The sequence below is a fragment of the Saccostrea echinata genome, unplaced genomic scaffold (assembly GCF_033153115.1).
Source record: "Saccostrea echinata isolate AGI-Se365-2 ecotype Australia unplaced genomic scaffold, CSIRO_AGI_Sech_v1 ptg000009l, whole genome shotgun sequence".
NCBI lineage: Eukaryota > Metazoa > Mollusca > Bivalvia > Ostreida > Ostreidae > Saccostrea > Saccostrea echinata.
Genome location: NW_026889758.1, coordinates 9,550,881 through 9,573,114, shown reverse-complemented (window position 1 = coordinate 9,573,114; position 22,234 = coordinate 9,550,881). Strand labels below are relative to the sequence as shown.

Sequence of the window (22,234 nt, the reverse complement as noted above, 5' to 3'; positions counted from 1 at the left end):
CACATTTAAAACATTTATATATCGCTTACTTTATGACTGCAAGTGCATTATGAATCCCCCATAGGTTTTACTTTATTTCTGAAGCAAGTATGAGACTGGAATCTGAAAGAGTTACTGCTTCTACAACATTGTTGTTTGAGGATACTAAAAACATCGAAGAATTCTAGAAAATTTGAAAAAACAAAAGTTTTCCATCATCAATAGCACCAAAACGTGTGACTTCTCAACAATAACATCATCATCATCAACAACAGAAACATTCTGCATGATGAAGTAAAGACCAGGCTTTTTGGAATTAAAGACCAGGCTTTTTGACATTATAGATAGCCAATTCTTAATAAAGATAGAGTTCGGAAATTTCATACTTTTCGTATTTTCTGATTAATTGGTCATCAACAAAAATACTTTGTTAAAAATTATTCTGGTTCTACAAACAAGTACATGTACTCTGAAGTTGGTATTAAAAGATGTTTGGAGTTTTCATTGACAATATGTATGTATGCACTCTTTGGAGACCAAGTCTTCAAACAATCTGCGGGAATTCCCGTGGGCAATAAAGACGTCTCTTGCTAAAGCCTTCAATTCGACATTTATATACATCGATCACGCTTTATCAATTAACAATATTAATTTCATTAGATTCGTTGATTCGATATCTCGAAATAGAATACTTCTCAGAGTAAAATCTAACAAATCTGTTTAATTTTTATATGTTTTTATTGAAAAAGACATTGACGATACTTCTTTTTTCTGAAGAAAAATATGCTGATTAATTATTGAAAAATATACATTGAAGCAATAAAAAGTTTCGCTTAATGTTTGTTTTAGCAATTTGTTCCCAGACAATGTGTGTGGATTCGTTATCTTTTCTTGTAAAACAAAGAAATAAAAAGATTAACAATTGCATGTACTAATATTTGGTTCCTCAAATTGCTTTATGAATTCAGGGAATTGACTTTAAAAATGTTAACTCTTTATTGAATAAAGACTTACATATAAATAAATAAAATGATATAATACGTTCAATGAACAATAAGTCATGAAATGATAACAAAATTAAGTGTTTTTCTTACTAACCATGGTAAAACTTAAATTGTATATACGTTTTACGTTCATGTACATGTATACATGTATATATAAATCACGGTGTGTAATTAGGAGGGGGTTGCTCATTTAAGCTGGCTCTGGCTTTAAACCTTGAAGGTTTTTGTGGCAGATTATACTGTGAGAGTGGAATGTTTTCCACGGACTCTTCGTCCATGGTGACTGGAAGTGTGTCGTAATATTCCCGTGGTTTCCGGTAAATAATGGACGGTGTGATTGGAGTACTTGGTGTAAATAATCTCCCAGTTTTCATGAAGTTATGAATGTAAACATTGTTTGTGTGAGACACGTGCTTGCTTTTAACATTGCTGTAATGAACATCTCCTGCAGCAGGTCCTTCTATTGGAGAAAAATCCCCTTTGTCTGGTTTTTCCACTGGAGTTTTTCTATGCACTTTCCGGAGTAAATTCGGATAATCCTGTCCATTGTGATGTGGCTGGAGTCCCCTGTATCCGCTATCGTAAGAAAACTCGGAGTACTGAACGTTTGGTTTTGGAACTTTTTTCATTGGCGGAGGTTTCGGATTAATGTTTACTACGGACACGAGATGCGCGACATCGAGGCTAACCATAGGCGGATATTCTCGGGGATGACTCACTGGTTGTCTCTGAAATATCAAACATTCGAAACCGATTTCATATTAAAGCTTTTTTCATTGCTTTAATATTTATTACTAAACAATTTCTGTGGCTGAATTATGAAAACTGTTGAGGTAACCTATTGCATATACAACAGTTCCAAGTTTTTTTTTTTTTTTTTTTTTTTTTTTTTTTTTTTTTTTTAATACAAAAAACAATATTGTTTTTTTTTAAACCTCTCTTCCATTCTTCTTTAATAGAAAAAGAACAGAATTTTTATTCATTTAAATAACGTTTGCTTTCAATTTAAAAACCTTCTGGAAAATGATAACACAAAATTTACGCTTAAAATAAAGAAAATGCATTTGGTTTTATACAGTACGTATACCTTAGGAGCTTTTTTCTCTAGTTTGTCCTCAGTGACCCCAACAGGAGCTTTACAACAATGGCGGCAGATGAAGAAGGCGACGGGGATAAGAATGGCCAGTAATAGAATACACCCCCCTACCACTGCCAGCAGAAACGGAACACTCATTTCACTAGGGGCTGTAAAGAAAAAAAAGGAATTCCAAATCATTAAAGTCATCTTGAGGCGTTCATCTAGAGCAGCGCCTTCCTCCTTTTTTCAGCAGCATAATTTTTGCAAAATTTTATATTTCGATTCTTGGATTAAAATAAAACCGAGAACTGCCCAAACTCGAAAAAAAAAACTTTTTCTTGAAAGGGGGGGGGGGGTTAGTTTCTTTTTTTTTCCTCGTCACAAAACAAAAAGTTGGATGTTAATCGGCCTTTAATTAAATTTTTTCATACTCAGTCAACAGCGAAAGACCAGCAAAGGACCTGGGATCACGACAGAGTAAAACAAATTTTCAATCATTAATATTTGTAAGTTGTTGTTTATTTATTGTCAACTTAAACTGTAAGATAACTTCTCGTTCTTTCAGTATCGAATTACTTTTTTTTAAATATTGAACTGTTTGATTTCTACACCATTCTTTGGACACAAAGGAGGTACGTTGTTAATCTTCTCAAGAAAGATAACTCTGATAACAATCTATACCAAAAGCAGGGTTTGGAAAAGGCTATAGAACAACAGATCATATAATTAATTTGAAATGTTTAACTGTCCTGTATTAACACAGAGGTAGGTAATTCTGCTTTTTAGCTCACCTGAGCCGAAGGCTCAAATGAGCTTTTCTGATCAAAGAGTGTCCGACGTCCGTCTGTCGTCTGTAAACCTCATATTTTCTATTTCTCAAAAACCACTGGACAAATTTCAACCAAGCTTGCCACAAAGCATACCTGGGTGTAAGAGATTTAAGTTTGTTCAAATGAAAGGCCATACCCTCTTTTATGTGAGATAATTAAGAATTAGTGAAAATTTAATGGCAATTTTTAAAAATCTTCTAAAGAACCACTTGGCCATGGAGAAAAGATGAATCTTATGAGAAAACTTCATTACGTAGATTCAAGTTTTTGTTCAAATCATCGCCCCAGGGCTAGGGCGGGTTAACAATGGGCAATTAAAGTTTTACATAGGAATATATAGGAAAAATCTTTAGAAATCTTCTCAAGTACAGCAAGCCATGATAAGAATATTTATATGGAAGCATCCTCAGGTAGTGTAGATTTAAGTTTGTTCAAATCATTACCCCCGGGGGTAGGGTGGGGGTCACAATGGGCGATCAAAGTTTTACATAGGCATATATAGGAAAAATCTTTTAAAATACAGCAAAGCCATTATTCAGATTTAAATGGAAGCATCCTCAGACAGCCCATGGTATGTCCCCCTACCAAATTTGGGGAACATGGCCCAAACATAATTCAGAATATATCTCATACCCATTTAGGTCTACACTTTCAAAGAGATGCTACGTGGACATTACATATACAATCAATTCATGAAAAAGCTACAAAAAGACTAAATATCCTCAGAATGCTTAAGTATAAGGTTAGGCGGAAAACACTTGTTAAGATATATTTTGCATTTATTAGACCTGTTTTGGAATATTCCGACGTTGTTTGGGACAATTGCTCTGAAAAAGACTCAAAACTTTTAGAAGATATTCAAGTTGAAGCAGGTAGAAATATCACGGGGTTAAGATGTAACTCCTCTCGTTCAAAATTGTTTGATGAATTAGGGTGGGAGATTTTACAAACAAGTAGGGAGGTTCATAAATTGATATTGTTTTATAAAATTATGAATGGCTATTCACCTCAATATTTGCATGATTTGATTTAGCCTTATCGCCCATCAAATCATTCCTTTAACCTTATAACCAGCGATGCACAACTTAAACTTCCTCACATTAGAACTACATCATACATGGAAAGTTTCCTTCCATCAACATTTAAACTGTGGAATAACTTGCCAGATTATATTAGAAATGCTTCTGGAATATCATTATTCAAAAGTCTTTTGAATTCTTATTTTTGTAAAAAAAAGTAATGAACTATTTCATATTGGAATAAGAAAATACAATATAATACACTGTCAGTTAAGGAACAATGCAAATAATTTGAAGGCAGACTTATATAGCCAATGTTTATCAGAAACACCAATGTGTGAACACTGTATCGATTCTGTTGAAGATGCTTACCATTACTTTTTCGCTTGTTCAAAATGTACATCTTATATACTTTTTCAAACAATTCAAAATATTATTGTCTGTAAAGAGGTTTCTGAACTTGAATTAGTATTATATGGTAGTCCTGCTCATGGACTCAATACTAATATACAAATTTTTAAAGCAGTACATGCATATATAGCAGTAACAAAATGTTTTACCCGAACACTGTCATGTAAATGCATGTAACTTTTGTCAGTTTTTCCAAACCGGTACTTCATTGTATTTTCCCCTCTTTTTCCTTGCATTTTTCTTTTAAATGTTTGTTTAATTAATGTTATGCAGTGTATTTACCTTGACTTTGCTGTAGGGAGAGGGCTAAAATAGACTATGCCTGCTGCCCAATCCCATTCATTTCATGTGAATAAAATTATGTATAAATAAATCCTAAGATAGTGCAGATTCAAGATTGTTCATATAACAAATCAAATCACAATATCTTTTAATGATTTGATGAATACTTCTGATGCACATAAACTAATATGCTTAGCAAAGTTTATAAAGCTGTTCTTAAAACATATCATACCTGAATTTCTTATACAGAGGTTTTTAACGTTTTCTTACAAACTTTACTACTGTACATTTGTATATCATAGATTTTTTTTGTTCATTATGTTTACTGTTCACAAGCTGTTCAATTTATAATTTACTTCATTGTTCTCACATACCCCAATAGCTTTTGATGGGGACTTTTGTGAAATTAAAAGTCTCAAAATCTCAAAGAAAACGACTGTCAAAACAACGAAATAAGAATTGAAATGATAATATCAATCTGTGACACTCTAGCAAAATCTAAACTGGAATTTGGTTAATCGTATGATAATGATTCAGAGATACATGAATAAATTAAATCAGATCAATATTTATCACGTTATAATCTACAAAGACAAAAACAAATATTGTAAAGGTCACAAAACAAAGGGAAACTTCTCTCCCATAATAAAGAAACGGAAATATACGTTTTCCAAAAGTTATTAATCACAAATCAATCATTAAAGAAAATATCCACGAATGAATTAAATAAGACTCTGATGGTATTTAATTGTAGTTGAAGGATGGATTTATCAGTCCCATATCTTGTCAGAGTTTGTTGACGTATTTATTCCAGTATTATTCTGCTTTCAAATGAGTTCTTCTTTTATATTGTCAAGAGACACGAAGCTTTCCAAGTTCCAATTTAGGAACGAGAATAAAAAGTTAAAAATAAAGGGGAGAACAGAATCAGTGTGTGGGAGTTATGAAACACACAGCGGAAATAGGAGAAAAAGTATTCCTAAATATAATGTTATTATTAACATGGAACAATTTCAAAAGCACACTGTTTATAAATCTATTAAAAATATCTTAAGAATTAGAAGTAATGAACTGAATTCAATCATAGTCTATACACGAACTTTTTCACAACCAAAAAAAAAAAAAACCCATAGCTGATTTAAACGCTATCAAGATTTTTCTTTAGAATAGAATTTCACATATTCATTCTCTATTTCTGATTACCGGTATCATATAATGTTTGATGTGAAATACTAGCTAAATACTTTACAGGAATATTAATCATATTTACACCCTCTTATTTAATATATCCTAGGCATTTTTTTTTAATATGTGGTTTATAATTAGATTTATAAATAAACTGGACTACTCTTATGATGGAATAAAATATACCTTTTAATCATATTCCACCTACTCCTGTTATTTTGATCTAAAATCTACTTGTACATTACTTTCATAATTAATAATGAAATGTGCGTGACATTTAATCGATTATGTGGTTGAAAAAACGGTAAAAAAATTAAAAATTATTTCAACATTATTTAAAATTCTTTAAAAAATTGGAAGAAACAATACAAAATAAATCAGTATAAAAACTATGTTTTTGAAAACTTCTTAATTTTAAGCTAAAGGGGGAAAAACGTGAAGGATATATCATTTTCATCCGTGTAAATTGAATAACATTAAAAGTGTCACCGAAATGTAGCTTGAATTCATAAAAAGTAAAGAGAAAAAATATCATTCATTATTTATTTATTTTCTGAAAGTTAAGAATGCAGAGTAGATTTTAACAATGTTAATTAAATTAAAGTACCTTACAAACTATTGTAATCCAAAACACACCGCCTCATCACACGGCGCCGGGAAGGCAAAATTACTTTTTTAAAACTGCACTTTTGCTAATTTGCACAATAAAGTAAGCAATTTTAATCATATTATGGCTTTTTTATCCATGTTGAGATTTTATTACCCTTTTTAATTAAATCTAAATTAAATACTCGAGGTTATCAAAATATAATAGGTATAAGAACGCCTCGTAAAACTCTAGGTTACTATTATGGTAAGGGGTATGTTTTCCTAATTAATCTTTAGGTGGGCTAGTAGTGAAAGCGTCACATATATATTAATGAGAAATGCAGGTTGACTAAAAACAAATTAATCTAGCTATTTTGAAAGAAATTGAAATTTTTGTGCACAAAGAACCTGATGTGACAAGGCGTTTGGCACTATCGCTGGGGCTGATTTTAGGTCTCTGTTGGGCTACCATCAGGGGAATGCATTCGTCAAATCTTTATATAGACATCATTTTACGTATTTGTTTTGCATTTGGAGTTTCCACCTGTCTAGATAGACTTGTGTATATTGTGAGTAATGTCTGCAAATAGCCAGTCGTATTCCTAATTTTTGACGCCTTTTTCAATGCGGTTATCTAATTGTCAGTCCCCTTTATTCGAGTCAATGTCATATACAATTCATTAAAGCAACAATAGCTGTGTTACCATTTTATAATTCATTAGGCAAATTTAAAATTTTACATGTAACGAATGATTTTTGAAAAGAATGACACAAGGATTATAATTACGCATCCTGATATTTTCTGCGTTATTATTAATGAATGATTGGGTTAGGACGTGTACACGCAACAGTCTCACACATATCTTTCACAAACAAGCTGACTGCATTTTCTCTAAAATCTTAGAACCTCAGGAAGCATAAATTAGAATTTGTTTAAATCATGGCCCAGGCTAGGTTTACGGTGGGCCCACAATGGAAGCAATGTTTCACATACATGTTACAATACATTCTTCAAAAGTTTTTCATAAGATTTGATAGCAAATATTGATCTCTAAAGAACAAGGTACGGTTTCAATAAAAAACTTGCCCTGTGTTTTTCTTAAAAGTGAAAGTGGTGTAAAAAAAAAAAAAAAAAAAAAAAAAAAAAAAAAAAAAAAAAAAACATGCTTTCTGAATCACTGAAATTCCATGCAGAAAGATCATACAAATTATTTTTCTCACATGTCCTTCTAATTGCTAATTGTGACGTCATAAACGCGTGCATTTTCCCGTGTTTTCCTAATAAGTTGCAAAAGACACCATTTTCAATGGAATTTTCTTTCAGATAATACTATCCACAGGCATCGCCCAGGAAAATTTGGAAATATATGATTTTTTAAAGGATTTTACGCAACATATTCGAAAATTAAAGTGGGCGACGGCTGTGGACACTATTTTCTTAAGGAAAATAACCCTTGAAATGGGTAATTTCGAGGCTTTTTCTGTTTAAAATAGAGAAATGTATCAATTAATGACGTCATATCTCAAGAATGGTAATTCTTCATGCCATATTCATTCCTGATTTATCACAGTGATATACTCAACTAACATTTAAGTCAGTTTCAAAACTTTTTGAAAACATTAAATTTGTAGGGCACAGTAAAGCTAAAACCGTAACTTCTTCTTAAAAGAAGAGAAATTTGGACCATGCTTGTAAACATTAAAGTGATCCGAATTTGCTCTTGACTATTACCCCGATAATTTGTCTGTACGCTCTTAGTATATTTTAGTGCACCTTAAAAATAACTCAAATAGATGCTTTTATATGACAGTAATACCTGCAATCAAGTGTTTGAATTTAAATATACACTCCTTCGTACCCGCGTAACCAGTGAAGAAGCCACAATAGGTATTTTGATAATATACATAAATGTTGAACATGAATTGCTCAGGTGAGCACGTGGCCCCTGGGCCTCTTAAATTAGCATTTCATATAATAAATTAAAATTGCCAGTCTGAAATGAAAGAATTAAATGAAGCATCAATTCTGTTTAAAAAGTTTTGCAAAGAAATTTTTTGTAACAATGATAATGAAAAAGTTTTAAATTTTCGGCCCTACAATTGACCTAGATGAAAATGATAAAATTTCAAAATTGCATTGTCTACAGGACACTACCAATCATATTCTAAAAGATGATTTGGTTATTTACTGTGTAAAATGTGGTGGAGTTCTTAGAAAATGGGTTTTTTTTTTTTAGAAAAATGACCACTAAATGGCCTCCTCTATGCAGCTGAAAATTCTGAAACCTTATTGCATATCTACAGGACACCGCAAATTATATTCCAAAGATGATTTGGCTATTGCGTAAAATGTAAGAGAAATTTTAGGTACGAAGTTTTCGTTGAAAAACATCATTTTTCACCCCCTTCCCCAAAATGGCCCCATGGAGAATTTGAAAATTCCAATAAACTTTACATCACCAATCATATTACAAAAGATGATTGAGCTGCAGTGTAAAATATGAGTTCTGGGAACAATGTTTTGTAGATAAACGTCGTTTTTCGCCCCCAATTGTCCCAAGGGTGAAAGTAAAAATTACGAAGTCTTATTACACATCTACAGGACACCATAAATCATATTCCAAATTAAAGATGGTTTGGCTACTGCTTATAATACAGTTGGAGTTCTGGGAACCAGGTTTTCGTAGGAAATCATATTCCAAAAAAATGAATTGGTTACTGTTTTATATGTAGAGTTTGAGGAAGAGGATAGTGTGACGGACAAACGGACCAGGTTAAAAACAATGTACCCGAACTTTCTTTAGAAAGTGCGGGTATAATAACCCTTTTTGAAAGAATGCTGCGTATTTTCCTTATCATCATGTCATGGCCTCTAAAATTTAGGCGCCAGCTGACGCCTTATTAAAAAAAATTAGTCGCCAATGCAAATTTTTAATCGCCAGGTAATATTTTTAAGGCGCCAACTTTAAAAGTTAATAGTAATCAATATAGGGACCCATGATGTGACTAAGAAAACACGACATGTCCATTGCTAAAATTAATTTCCTTTTCTTTAAATTTCTTTTAGCTTTTTCAGAAAAGTTGTTAAAAATGTTAAAATTTCCAGAATTCGACGATCGTCAAGTCAGTTTAAAATGGTCGCCAATTAGGCGACTTATGGAAAAATTTTAGGCGCCAATCAAAAAATTTAGGCGCCATGGCGACTAAATTGGGCGCGGCGCCAATTAGAGCCTTGATCATGAGTTATTGAGTCTTGTATCTTTTTCATGTAATAGATATGTATTTTCTACTCACAAGAAAATGAAAAGAACTCAACCATAAACCCGGTGCCATTTACCAATTTGTTTGAATTATAGTATGTACGAAGAATATATATGTATTTTAAATTAAAATTTAAATTAAATTTTGAATTATTTTTAATAACTCACACGTACAGCTAGGACAACTCTGTAATTGATTTTGATTCACACTGTATTTTTACTTTATTGGTACCTTGTGTTTTTGTGGTGTGGTTTGAGGGAGTTGTAGGTGGCGTCTTTACGGTAGTTGTGGATTTTTTGGTGATGGTGCTCTGGGTGGTGGTGGTGGTCGGTGGTGTCGTTGGTTTACTTGTTGTCGTTGTTGTTGTTGCTGTCGTTGTTGTTGTGGGTGTAGTTGATGCTGTTGTTGTCGATGTTGTTGGGTGTGGAGTCGGTGTTGTTGTTGTTGTTGTACTTGTTGTTGTACTAGTTGATGTGCTTGTTGTAGGAGTAGAACCTTTTGTGGCTGAAGAGAAATGACTTACATCATAACGTGTATGTTCAGTTTTGAATCCACCGACCAGTATCATTTTTCTTTGTTGGAGAAACTGTGGATTTCCAACAAAGCTTTACAGAGCAATAACAAAAATGCAAGGGGGGGGGGGGCACTTGAAAAGTTCTGAATGCTTTTTGTTTGATGAAACATGGGGATAACGAACAGTAATAAAGTTTAAAAGTCCATTGAAGCAATGCAAGCTTCAGAGCTGCATAGCAGAGCAAACACGGACCTCTAAAAAGATCGAAGGTGGGATCAGGTGCCATGGAGGAGTAAGCGTTACCTGATTTAAAACATATGTGACAATCTCGTTCGAGATTTATTTCATACAAACTTTTGACTGAAAGTTGTTATAAGTACTACAAGAATAAGGACAGAGGAATTATGAATCCTACTCTGATTCTGTATACCGCGTTAACTAGTGTTATAAATCTATGGTAAGTTATATACTTATAGCATAATCTAAGAAGGCATTGTTGAAAGTGGCTAGTCTTTCCTGCATGGTCAAAGGAGACTTGCACCATCAACTAATTGATAGGCCTAATGTTGCCCATGAGAACGACTTGGGGGTGGGGGTATTTAACATTCGTCATCGCAGTTTCCAGTACGATACATTGATAGAATTTGACATTTCAGTGAGGTATATTTCATCTTTTCTTGTTTTAAACGAACATTTTTCTCATTGATATTTCATAATAAGCGAAGAATTGTGTAAAAACCGGGGGTGCTATTGATAGGTCATAGGTTTATCTAATGTGTAGTTTCCACCACTTATGATATAAATGTATATATCTATATTCCTAACGTATCATGGCCGTAGGAACCGAAGGGAGGGTCCCCCATAAATTTTGCCGATATTATAGAATACTGTAGAAAACATAACAATTATAATACTTGTGCCCCCATAATTATAACGTCTGATGACCCCTGTTTTTCCTTGTCAAGGAAATTTTGAATGCTTGGTAGCCCCCTCACCCCTCCAACTGAAAATATTTGGTTGTCCCCCTCCCCCCCAAAAAACCTCAAAACTGAAATTGCTTCTTACATATCTGCGTATATACTTAGAGCTATTGTTGAGTCTGTGAGAAATGGTTGGCTCCACTTTCCTTCGCCAGCCTCGTTTTTAGCGCGAATGACAATATTGTACGAGGTCCCGGGACTGAGACCATTTATGGTGTACTGCGTGGTGTCCTCGCCTGTCACAGAATTCTGAACCACTGACTGATCTGGACGCTGATATAGAATACTGCCAAAAAATATCAATGAACTGAAACTTCCTCACATAATACCATGAAATCATATTGTTTGTGTTGTCTTCTGATGAATTGTTGTTGACTAAGTTATTTTTTTCTGAGTTTTAAAAGTTAAGAAGATTTGATGTTCATTCTTTAATTCCAGCCCAGACGCTGGGTATTTATATGTAATTTCAATACTCACTCATAACCAGTGACGTTGCCACATCTGTGGTAGATACTAAGTTTACGCCATTCGACTGTAAGTGACGTCAAAGTCTTACTGCTCACGTGCATTCGAGGAAAGTCGTCTGGAGCTGAATGAAACATGTGGTATATATCAGATATACAGTACAAAGTAAGTAATTCACAGTAGTATGTATGCACTCTTTCATAAAACCAATCATCAGAACTTAACTAAAGCAGTACCGTGAAGCAATTGTATTTACATGTACTTATCTTTTTTACTGGTATTTTTTCTTAACTTCACATACGTATCATTTATTCATTAAATTGAAATAATTAACACTGCATATCATTTCGAGTGTAATCATAATGACTGATATAAAGTAACTTCTATGGTGTTATATTATGGTTCTGCTCTATGGAAAAAAGACGAAACTGTAAAGGAAAATACAAAACTAGCTAGAGAACCGTAAAAGTATTTCAAAAATGATCATTTTGGGGGGAGATTTCCCACTGCACAACCTCGATCTGCAACCCTGATAACTCCGGAATACTGTTCGTTATCTTCATATTTCATTTTAAATATTTCTTCGATCAGCAAATCCTTATTAAAAAGCAGTTTGAATACGAAGTGATCAAAGATTTGTATAATTCATATCCGGAATATTTAACTTCATTTTTAGTGATACTAGTCAGATAAAATCGCCGAATCATCCTGGTGTGCACTACCTGCACGGTCACAAGCTGATTCTAGCACCAAAGATTATACCTAATAAGACGTATAATATACAGAGGTCGTAAATAATGATCAGGAAATAAGGAACCGGTCCTATGACATTGTGGCGTGTCGTCCCCAATCACAGGAATAAATAATAGATCATTAATAATAGAAAAAATACAAAAAATCCAATAAAATGAACATTTGGGATTGTCCATTTAATGCACTGGATTTTGAAGGCTCTAGGCAAACAATAATTATAGTAAAATATAAATGTGCACAATGAATGTTCATTCATTGACATTGAAGTAAAACTTACAAATGACTCACTTTAAAAAAAAAATCCATGTAATTTCAAAGATCATATATCAACACTGTTATTCGACGAACCATACTATTGTTACTACTCTTAGATCGCTAGATATAGTTTATTCTAGGTAACTGTAAAAGTTTATCAAATTAGATTCATAATAAAAACTGTAAATTTTAGATTTAATAGATGTGAATAAATTCACAAAATTCAGTACGATAAAGTGAATATAATAACATTATGCTAAAGGCTAGCAATTTGTCAATACATGTACATAGGAGGCCAAAGGGAAGATTTGCATTTTAAAAATACATTAGAAATACTGAAAGGAAAATAACGAACGGGACCAGGTGCCATAGAGGAGTAAACATTCCACTTAACAAGTTGCATTTTCAATGCATTAGATTTTTTTCAGTGGACTTCTGTTAGTCATTGTTTTCGAAATGATGATTTTGTCGCCGGCTTTCACTGAAATGGGGAATATCAATTTGGGTCTGTCTGTTTTCTGTCTGTATGTAACAATTTCGTTTCCGTAGGATATTTCAAAAGCCTATAAGGTTTTACAAAATCTTATCTCATTACTACCTTTAGCCCCCAAAAAACACCCTTATTGATTTTGAGGTCCAAAGGTCAAGGTCATAAATCTATACATTGCAAATAACAGTTTTCTTTTAGTTTTTTTTTCAATGAATTGTAATTTCACAATTCTCTGTGGCCTAAAAACATTTTTGAGTGAAAAGGTTAAAGGTCAGGGTCAGAAATTCATGCATTCTGACTATGTTTATCACTTTCGTTTTCAAACTATATCTTAAAAAGCCTTTGATATTTTGCAATGAAATTTTATATTACGACTCCTTATGGCCTTAAAAAGATTTCTATAGATTTTGAGGTCAAAGGTTCAGATCAGAAATTTTTATATTGCCAAAAAAAAAAAAAAAAAAAATGGTTTTTTGCCTCTTTGTCTTCTGGTGATAATTCTGGTTCCCTTTGGGGGTTTGCGATGATTTTTTTTTTAACTTTAGTCAATATAACACAGAGATGACTCCTATTGATTGTGAGATTAAAAGGTCGAAGACCAAGGTCAGAAAATTATGCATAGCTTCATAGTTTTCAGATGCTAACTTCAATTCTCTGTAAGCTTTTGCAATGAAACTTAAAGTTATGAATTTCTTTCACCTAGAAAGACCCCTATTGACTTTTTTTTGCAAATGCTGAAAGTTCAATGTTTACCTTTTTTTTCTTTCTCCATCTTTTATCCCATTCTTCCACCCTTTTTTCCCCTTAAACGGGGACAAAAATTCTCTGAATTAGCTTGTAAAAATTGTTCTTAAGTAGAAAATGCTCTTGCGGATCGAAAAAACTGGGAGACGAAAACCCAGTAAGCAGGGTGATAATGGTACTGAGTATATTACCACATAGATAAGGGTAGCTGAAGAGCAGTAGGTCTCTGGTTGGGAAAATTCGGATAGATAAAGCGAAGAGCTACACAGCATTGTAAAAACATTCGATTTACGCCGCTGCTTTTTTTTTTCATTCTCTTCGGGTAATATTTCTTGTAAATATACACATTGCATTCTTTTATGGATAATATGTGAGCCCCCAAATTTTATAGGTCACGGTAGTCTAGTGGTGGGGCGTTCGCTGTGTGATTGGGAGGCCCGTGTTTAACTCTCGTTCGCCGAGCCGCGTCAAACCTAAGACGTAAACAGAGGTAGTGACTGCTCTATCGACAAATACCCGGCACTAGAATTGAAAGTCACAGGTCTTTCGGATGAGAGCTAAGAACCGAGGTCCCGTGTCACGGTAGACGTTGGCACAATAAAGCACCCTCAGTGCTCAATAGCACTGAGTGCCGAGTTAGTCTAAATTTGGAGCAAAATGCATGATGGTTTCTCTATATGACAGAAAAATTCTCCAATGGGACTTAAAACAACAATCAATCAATCAATGAATCCAAAATTCTCGGCATGTGTACGTTCTTTATCTGACATATTTTACCAAGACCAAAACGGAATATGAATTTTTAAAATCAACATTCCGATTACATATAGAGCTGCTTGGGACCGTTGAAGGTAAATAAATTAATATAACGAGGTTATGTTTAAATTTTATGGTTAATTGATGGATACCGTGCTTTTGGCGGGGAACGCGTATAATACAAGAAATAATACCACACACGAGGGACAAAAAAGCGGCGGCGTGAATCGAAGGTTTTTACAATGCTTGGATCTGCAGCTTTCTGGTTTGTCTACACGAATTTTCTCAACCAGAGAGCTACAGTTCTGCGCTTAAATAAGGGAATTGACTATAGAAAACTTGTAGTCATCACGTTTATCATAAAATTTAGTTGTTACTTTCCCAACAATGTCTTTCTCTAAAAAAACATTCACATTTGAAACAGATTAATAGGACTATGATGTCTTCTACTTCTGAATTTTTTTTATCGAATCAATGTATGAATGAAATGAATAAAGTTATTGATAAAATGGCAATAAATTTTGCATCATAAGAATACAAAAACAGGTCGGCTAATAAAATGGAACAATTGGTACCCATGGGTTGTTGGAAGACCTGTTCTCCAAAGACTACATAGATACTATCAAACATCTTTTTTGTAATATCACCTCAGAGTACTCCAATCTTATTAAAATAAGATGCTCCGATTCTGCAACCGCTTCTTAAACAATTAACAACATCCCATACAGGGTCATGTCAGCGCAATCTTTCAGTAATGAATAAACATTAAAATGTTGGCCCATCAGATCAAAGCATCTGTATACGATTCAAAAATAGTTCCACATCTACATGTATATCTTAACATTTCTAATGCTAGGTAGTTGATTTGAGCTAAATGTGGTATAAATTGAAGGTAATTTAAAGTTCGCCCATCAGCCATTCTTTTCTGAATAATGCAAACGAAAATGCACAAACTATAAAAGGTATCCCACATGCTACATTGCACAGTATTTGCCATAGTTTTGTTCACTACTAAACTCCTCGAGCATTTAAGTTTGGTTGTGAAAAAGAAACAATCCAAACTACAAGCCAATATTTCGGCGGAGGTGATTTCATTGGCTATTCGAAAAGTTGCTCTGACGTGACCTCGAATGTGAATGTTACAGATGATTGAGAAGGGTAGCGGATTCGGAACTTGTAATTTTAATTAGATTGAGAGAACTCGTTTGTAGAATCGGAATGGTTTTTAAGAAAGAAAGAAAACTTTCCGAGTTTTATTTTTACTGAAGAAGCGGTTATCTTTGATGTCAAAAAGTCTGGTCCTTTATTTATCGTGGGGAATGGCTGTATAATATGTTGAATAGTCATACGTTTTGAGACTATTGATTTAGATTTATTTTTGTGATTTCAAATTTTGTAAAAGTTCTTTGGAGTTTTTTAGTATCTACATTTGATTCACACCACTTCTCGAATATGTTGTTATACAGTACTGCCGAAGTCTCTCCTTCACTTTGTTCATATTTTCGTGAGGAATAAAGAAACAGGTTTGATAGAACATTTGCTACATCCCACTATGTATCATTTTTCTTATGATTTATATGAAGTTTTGGAATAGATCCATAATAGGTATGATCATTCAAATTCTCCTTGATTGCTGAGAATAAAACTGGGAAGAATCTTTTCTTTAGAATTTGAACTATGAGTATGTAGAAATAAATCCAAGATTCTCTAAAATGCAGTTGAATATTGATCCTTAGAAACAAAGACATTGTTGTTACCCGCTTTGTTAGCTAGGACCAGTACATATTGATCATGTAATCCATCTTTTTCTTTAGTCACTTCTGAATTACTATAGACAGAAGTATAGATGGCTCTCATATTCCTCCTTAACCGTTTAACACAAGACTTAAACAAATTTTCTTATAGTTTTTATCCATTCTGACAGTTTAAGGTGTTCTCCTTCATATTTGATCCATCGTCTGGCATATTCCAATTAACAAAATTTTGTCGCCAATTGAAAGATCGAGGTTTCCTTTTTTGAGGTCATCATTGTTAACTATATTCACATCATTGTTAACCATATTCACATATAAGTATAAAAATATATCATTTTATTAAAGGAATGTTTTTAAATTTAGTGCGAGTTATTCGTGTGTAAATCATACAGACTTGCCACGTAGGCATATTTCATGAAGCACGGTAGCGCTTCATGAAAAATGTGCATACCTGCAAGTGTGTGTGATTTACACAACAATAATTCAAACTAAACTTAAAAACATTCCTTATATTTACAAAGCACCAAAGATATACTCAATGCATGAATTTTTCGCTGCCCTATATCGTTACATCTATAGCCTCACTAACCGTTCACGGTAGTTCAGTCGGTAGAGTGCTCGCTTCGTGATCGGGAGGTCGTGAGTTCGAATCTCGGCCGCGACTGACCTAAGTCGATAAAAAAATGGGTAGCAACTGTTCCTTCGCCATGCGCTCGGCACTTTCAAGTGAAAGTTGCGGGTCCTTCGGTTGAGACCTTTAAAACCGAGGCCCCGTGTCACGGCAGGCGTTGGCACGTTAAAGATCCCTCACTGCTCAATGGCCCTGAATGCCCTTCACCGGTATACGGTGACGTCTCTATATGAGTGAAAAATTCTCGAATGGGACGTAAAACAACAAACAATCAATCAATCTATAGCCTCACTTCAGCGCCAAAATGGCATTCAGATCAATTTCACAGTTGGTTAAATAGAAAAACACTTTGAAAAACAGCAGCGTAATAGAATGTAGAATAACATATTCTAACAGCAACATTTCCTTATTCTGTGTTAATTTTATCTTTTGTACATGTATATATTGTGTTGTCAAATCTCAAAAATGCAATATTATATCACTTTATAAGTCGAATTAAATTTTATGTAACTGTGTTCATGTATTATGTCTCAATTTTTAATTATTATATTTGCTACTTTGATGTATTTGTTGTAATTAGAAAAATATCAGAGGAAGAATAGTGCGGCGCACTAGTCAGGCTACCTTCTTTAAATAAAGAATTAGAATTATTATTGAACATTATACATTTATTGACTGGGTTCGAGGGCAACATGCGTTTCGTCGGACCCAAAAACCAAACTGTTTGCTTGAGGCCGTTAGGCCGAAGGCAAACAGTTTGGTTCGAGGTGTCGAAAAAACGCACTTTGCCCGAGAACACAGTCAATAAATGTTTTGTTATACATTTTATTTATTTATTTTATTATTATTATTATTTTTTGATATACATGTATGTCGAACACCAACGAATGCAAATGAGATTTAACTGACCCCGTCCATTATGTGACGTAAGCGGTCCAACATCTCATCGACAGGTCCAATATCTCACTCTGCGGTCAAACATCGATTTTGTTATGCCCGCTCAGTAAGACATTGGAAATATTAGACTTTTTTAAATACTGATTTATAGAGGAACAAATTTTTAAAGGTATAACAATTGTTTTGTTATATAAAACAGCAGATGTTTTTCATAAAGATTAGTATAAGTGTTATTTTTATAGTTCATACAGTATTTTGGTAGGTTGGTAAAACCAAGTTCAGTATGAATATGAACATTGAAAAACATAAAAATATGTATTATGCATATTTGTTGTCATTAAACATTATTTTAATCTTTGTTTTCTCTGTGTCAACTGGGGCTCTGGCTGCAGAAAACTTACGTATGCTGGGGACGGTGTATAACACGGACCCTGGCGTGGGCGGTTCCGCACTGGCCGTCAGTCCGTTGACGTAGACATTGTATGTGAATGACGGTGTGACGCTAACAACCACGCTGTTCTGTCGGATATCGGTAACATTTACACCGAGAAACACTGTGAGAGGTTTCTGAATTTCATAATGGACAGCATACTGAAGTATCCCGCAGCTGACGTCAGATATATCCCAGGATATTTTTATTTTTTTTGGTTCAACTTGAGATACACGAACACCCGATGGCCTACCATTACAGAAACCTTCAAAAACAAATATTTTATAGATCTTTCCATTGAATATATATATAAAAAAACCCATTAAAAAAGATCTATAAATGTATTGTACAGAACCCGAGAAAATCCATGACGCAGGTTTTTTTCTCTCTCTCTTTTTTTCTTTTCTTTTTCTTTCTTTTTTTTCTTTTCTTTTTCTTTCTTTTTTTTTTTGCTTTAATTTCTATGCCTTCTCTTTCCTTGTTCAATTTATGCTGATGATTATAATAATTAAATTATTCAATTAATTATATTTTTGAATTTACAAAAGATTAAACCCCCTTGTTTCTGTACACATATCAAAGACATAAGTAGTGGTGGAAAGCATGTTTCACAATTAAATTAATTCTTACTGAAATTAATTTTGTTCTTTTTTATATGACAATAAAATATTATTTCACTTGCAACTGATTTCAAAAGTAAAGTTAAAAAATGCTTCATTTTAATTATACAAATATATTCTTTGTCTCTAGATAAGCTAAATATGAAATTAAGTTATATTCCAGACACAAATGCAAATACTCACCAGAGCAGAATTGCAAACAGAGCGAAAAAATCAAAGCTAATATTAAATATAGATAAAGGTTTCTGATATAAGAATTAACCATTCTTCGATTGTCCACATAATATCTCCAACAGATGTCAAAGGGCTTCAGACTTACTAATTTTTTTTCAGTTTACACACTTCGTATTTAAAACAGAAACGACATAAATTTCAGGACTGAAATCGGAAACAGCTTTCATTGGATGAGGACCTGCCTACCTGTTTATTTACGATATCAAGAGATAAGGACCAAATCATATATGGAAGGTCTCCTGAGTAATTTACGATTGTATATTTTAGAAACATTATTCGCGTATTAATTAAAACCTACACCCATACTGAGAAATGAAAGAAGAACAGGCTTTAGACAAGTCGTGGTCGCTCATTGTGCTATCGTCGACAACCGAGTCATGCTAATTACTACGTGGCCCCTATTAGACCACGGCGTTTCTCAGGGCTTTATTGTATGAGGCAATCACGCGCAAATTCTGACAAGACCTTCATCTCGCCGATAAAAGACCGCATCACCGCCAAACAAATCCAAAAATCCGCTGATTATGTCCAATAATCCCATAAACGAACCCTGACGTAAATCAAAATTATGTTCCATTTTAATGTAAGCTGTTTGAAGCTAGTCTGTGTGTATTCAGAATTAAGCGAAAGTATCAAACTGAAAGAAAAAAATTAATGTTCGAAAAAATATGTTTATTAAAATAAGCCTGATTTTTTGTTTTTGGATTTAATAGAGGTATTAAATTTCTTTATTCCTCTTTGTATTTTTACTTTAAAAAAAATCTGCATTTGAAGTTATTGCAATAGAATTCCACTTATGAAATCGACCTGTCTTATCTCAAGTGTAAAGTTGCACAATCATTGCAAACAAGGATCAAGGTGAATTTGTTTCTCCTAAACTGAAATCATCGCTCAGCATAAAACATTCTATTCAGTTAAATGTTTGAACAAATTTGACTCTTGACACTTTATAAACTACATGTTTCTTTCACCTCATAAACTGTAAACTTTAACGAATTCCATTCACACTATCGGAAAAAAATCATGATTCCAAAGCGAGGACTCGAAGTTTGGCTGGAAATGTTTGCCCAGAAAAAATAAATCACATGATACCTTTTCCTTGTCTTTTATTGGGTAATTTTCTCCACTTCAAGCACATTCCGTACCTCCGTGCAAGTCCAAATGTCCACCTTCCTTTTATTTATGAACCTTTTGCAATAATTTTCCAAAGTAAAACACGGAAAACTTTAAGTCCGTAATGAGGTCCTAGTTTGTTTTTTTTTAAATGTCGCCATTTACACCTCGGACAAGTTAATGTAACCATTAAGACACATGTAAATACCACCCCTTTTAATATTCTCAAAGCCACCAATGATATTCCACAAGAATCTCAAGGAAGAATTTTGTTTGGTTATTGTCAAAACTGTCCAGGAAAAGGATTACGACTTATATTATAGGACCCGTCTTTGTACATGCTGATTACATCAATTCGATAAAAGCATCCTCAGATTAAATGGACTTTCAAAATCATAACAAATACGAGGCAATAACCATTTATAGGTGAAAAAAGGTGAAGATAACGAACAGTGATCGATCTCAGAAAATCTATAAACAAACAAATCTGTGAACATGACCTTAAAACACGGACCACCGGAAATCCCAGAGATGGGATCAGGTGCCTAGGAAGAGTAAGCACCCTCTGTTGACGGGTCACACCTGCCGTGAGCCCTATGTATTGATCAGGTAGACGGAACATTCCTCAGTCAAATTTAATATGAAAACAAAGTCTTATAGATTGGTATGAAACACATCAGCCCAATTACGAACCAGTGATATTTCATATTTGCAAACAAGGTCAATTATAACGATAATAGAATTTATGAAATGCTGACTTTAAAAGAGATTGTTAAAATCCCCGTAACATCAATTTATCTGTCAGTTAAAAAATTGATCGTCTTCAGAGCATGCTGTAGAGTGTCAAATAAGTTGGGAGACGTAAACACCATATGCAGGTGATAGTGGAATATTACTACATAAATAAGAAAAGCTGAAGTCATCTCGTTTGTCATACGGTTTGGTTGTTAGTTTGTTGGAAGACCTGGTCACCGAAAACCACAGAAATTTTGTCAATGAGGAATTCCAATTAACTTAGATAATGTATCAAATTAATGACGTCATATTTCCAGAATACTTCTTCTTCATGCCTTATTCTTTCGTGATTTATCAAATTCATGAACTCATATTTAAGCCAATTTCAAAACGTTTTAAAACATTAAATTTTTAGGGCACAGAAAAGCTAAAACCGCACTTTCTTCATCTTATAAAGCCATCTAATCGATATCGTTAATCAATGTCTCAAAAATTTCTTGAACACAATAATCACCACCTATCAGCCGTCTATGTTTTCATTACAAAAATAATCCCTAATTCGCACGTGTTCGGCCATTATTAGTCCGCTACCGGTAAAACCGGAGACTATAGGTTTCCTCCTCGTCTGTCTGCCTGTAGTTCTGACTGTCTAGCTGTCCCACCGTCAGTCTTTCCCACTTGGTTTTCCACATTTTTTTCTAAACATTAGCAGATATTGAGCTGATTTTTAGTATGTGAGTGTATGTTGATGAGTTACAGACGAAGTTAGCATTTCGTTCCGCTTCAATTATTTTACTGCCTTTTTAATTTTTAAGAGGTTTCCGCACCCCCCCCCCCAAAAGCTTGTAGATATTGAGCTGATTTTTGGTATGTGAGGCTACCTTGATGGGTTAAAGATCAAGTTTGCATATATATATATATATATATATATATATATATATATATATATATATATATATATATATATATATATATATATATTAGGGATGTCAAATCGGTCAATTTTTGATAATCGGTTACTCGGACGTTTTTCCGATCGAGTACCCGGGTACTCGGAAAAATGAAAATACAAGTGTGTTAATTTTCTTGAGCCTGGTTAAGCTCTGTTATAATTATATCCCAAAGCTGTTTTTATCACGTTTATAAATGTATATAAACAACTGAGTCTAAGGGAAATGATTTTTGGTACCAAATTTATTTATCAAATAAACACAAAAGACACAATT

General features: G+C 33.6%; 1 protein-coding gene across 1 annotated transcript; it reads right to left on the bottom strand.

Annotated features, from left to right (window-relative positions):
• Window positions 1-1,141: 1,141 nt before the first annotated feature.
• LOC133181546 (neurofascin-like) lies at window positions 1,142-21,700 on the bottom strand. The gene is made up of 7 exons (XM_061316032.1): window positions 21,616-21,700; window positions 18,278-18,571; window positions 11,609-11,720; window positions 11,233-11,417; window positions 9,869-10,141; window positions 2,071-2,228; window positions 1,142-1,711 (listed from the first exon to the last, which is right to left on the bottom strand). The coding sequence occupies exons 1-7, from the start codon at window positions 21,698-21,700 to the stop codon at window positions 1,142-1,144; spliced, it is 1,677 nt and encodes a 558-aa protein (XP_061172016.1).
• Window positions 21,701-22,234: the final 534 nt, after the last annotated feature.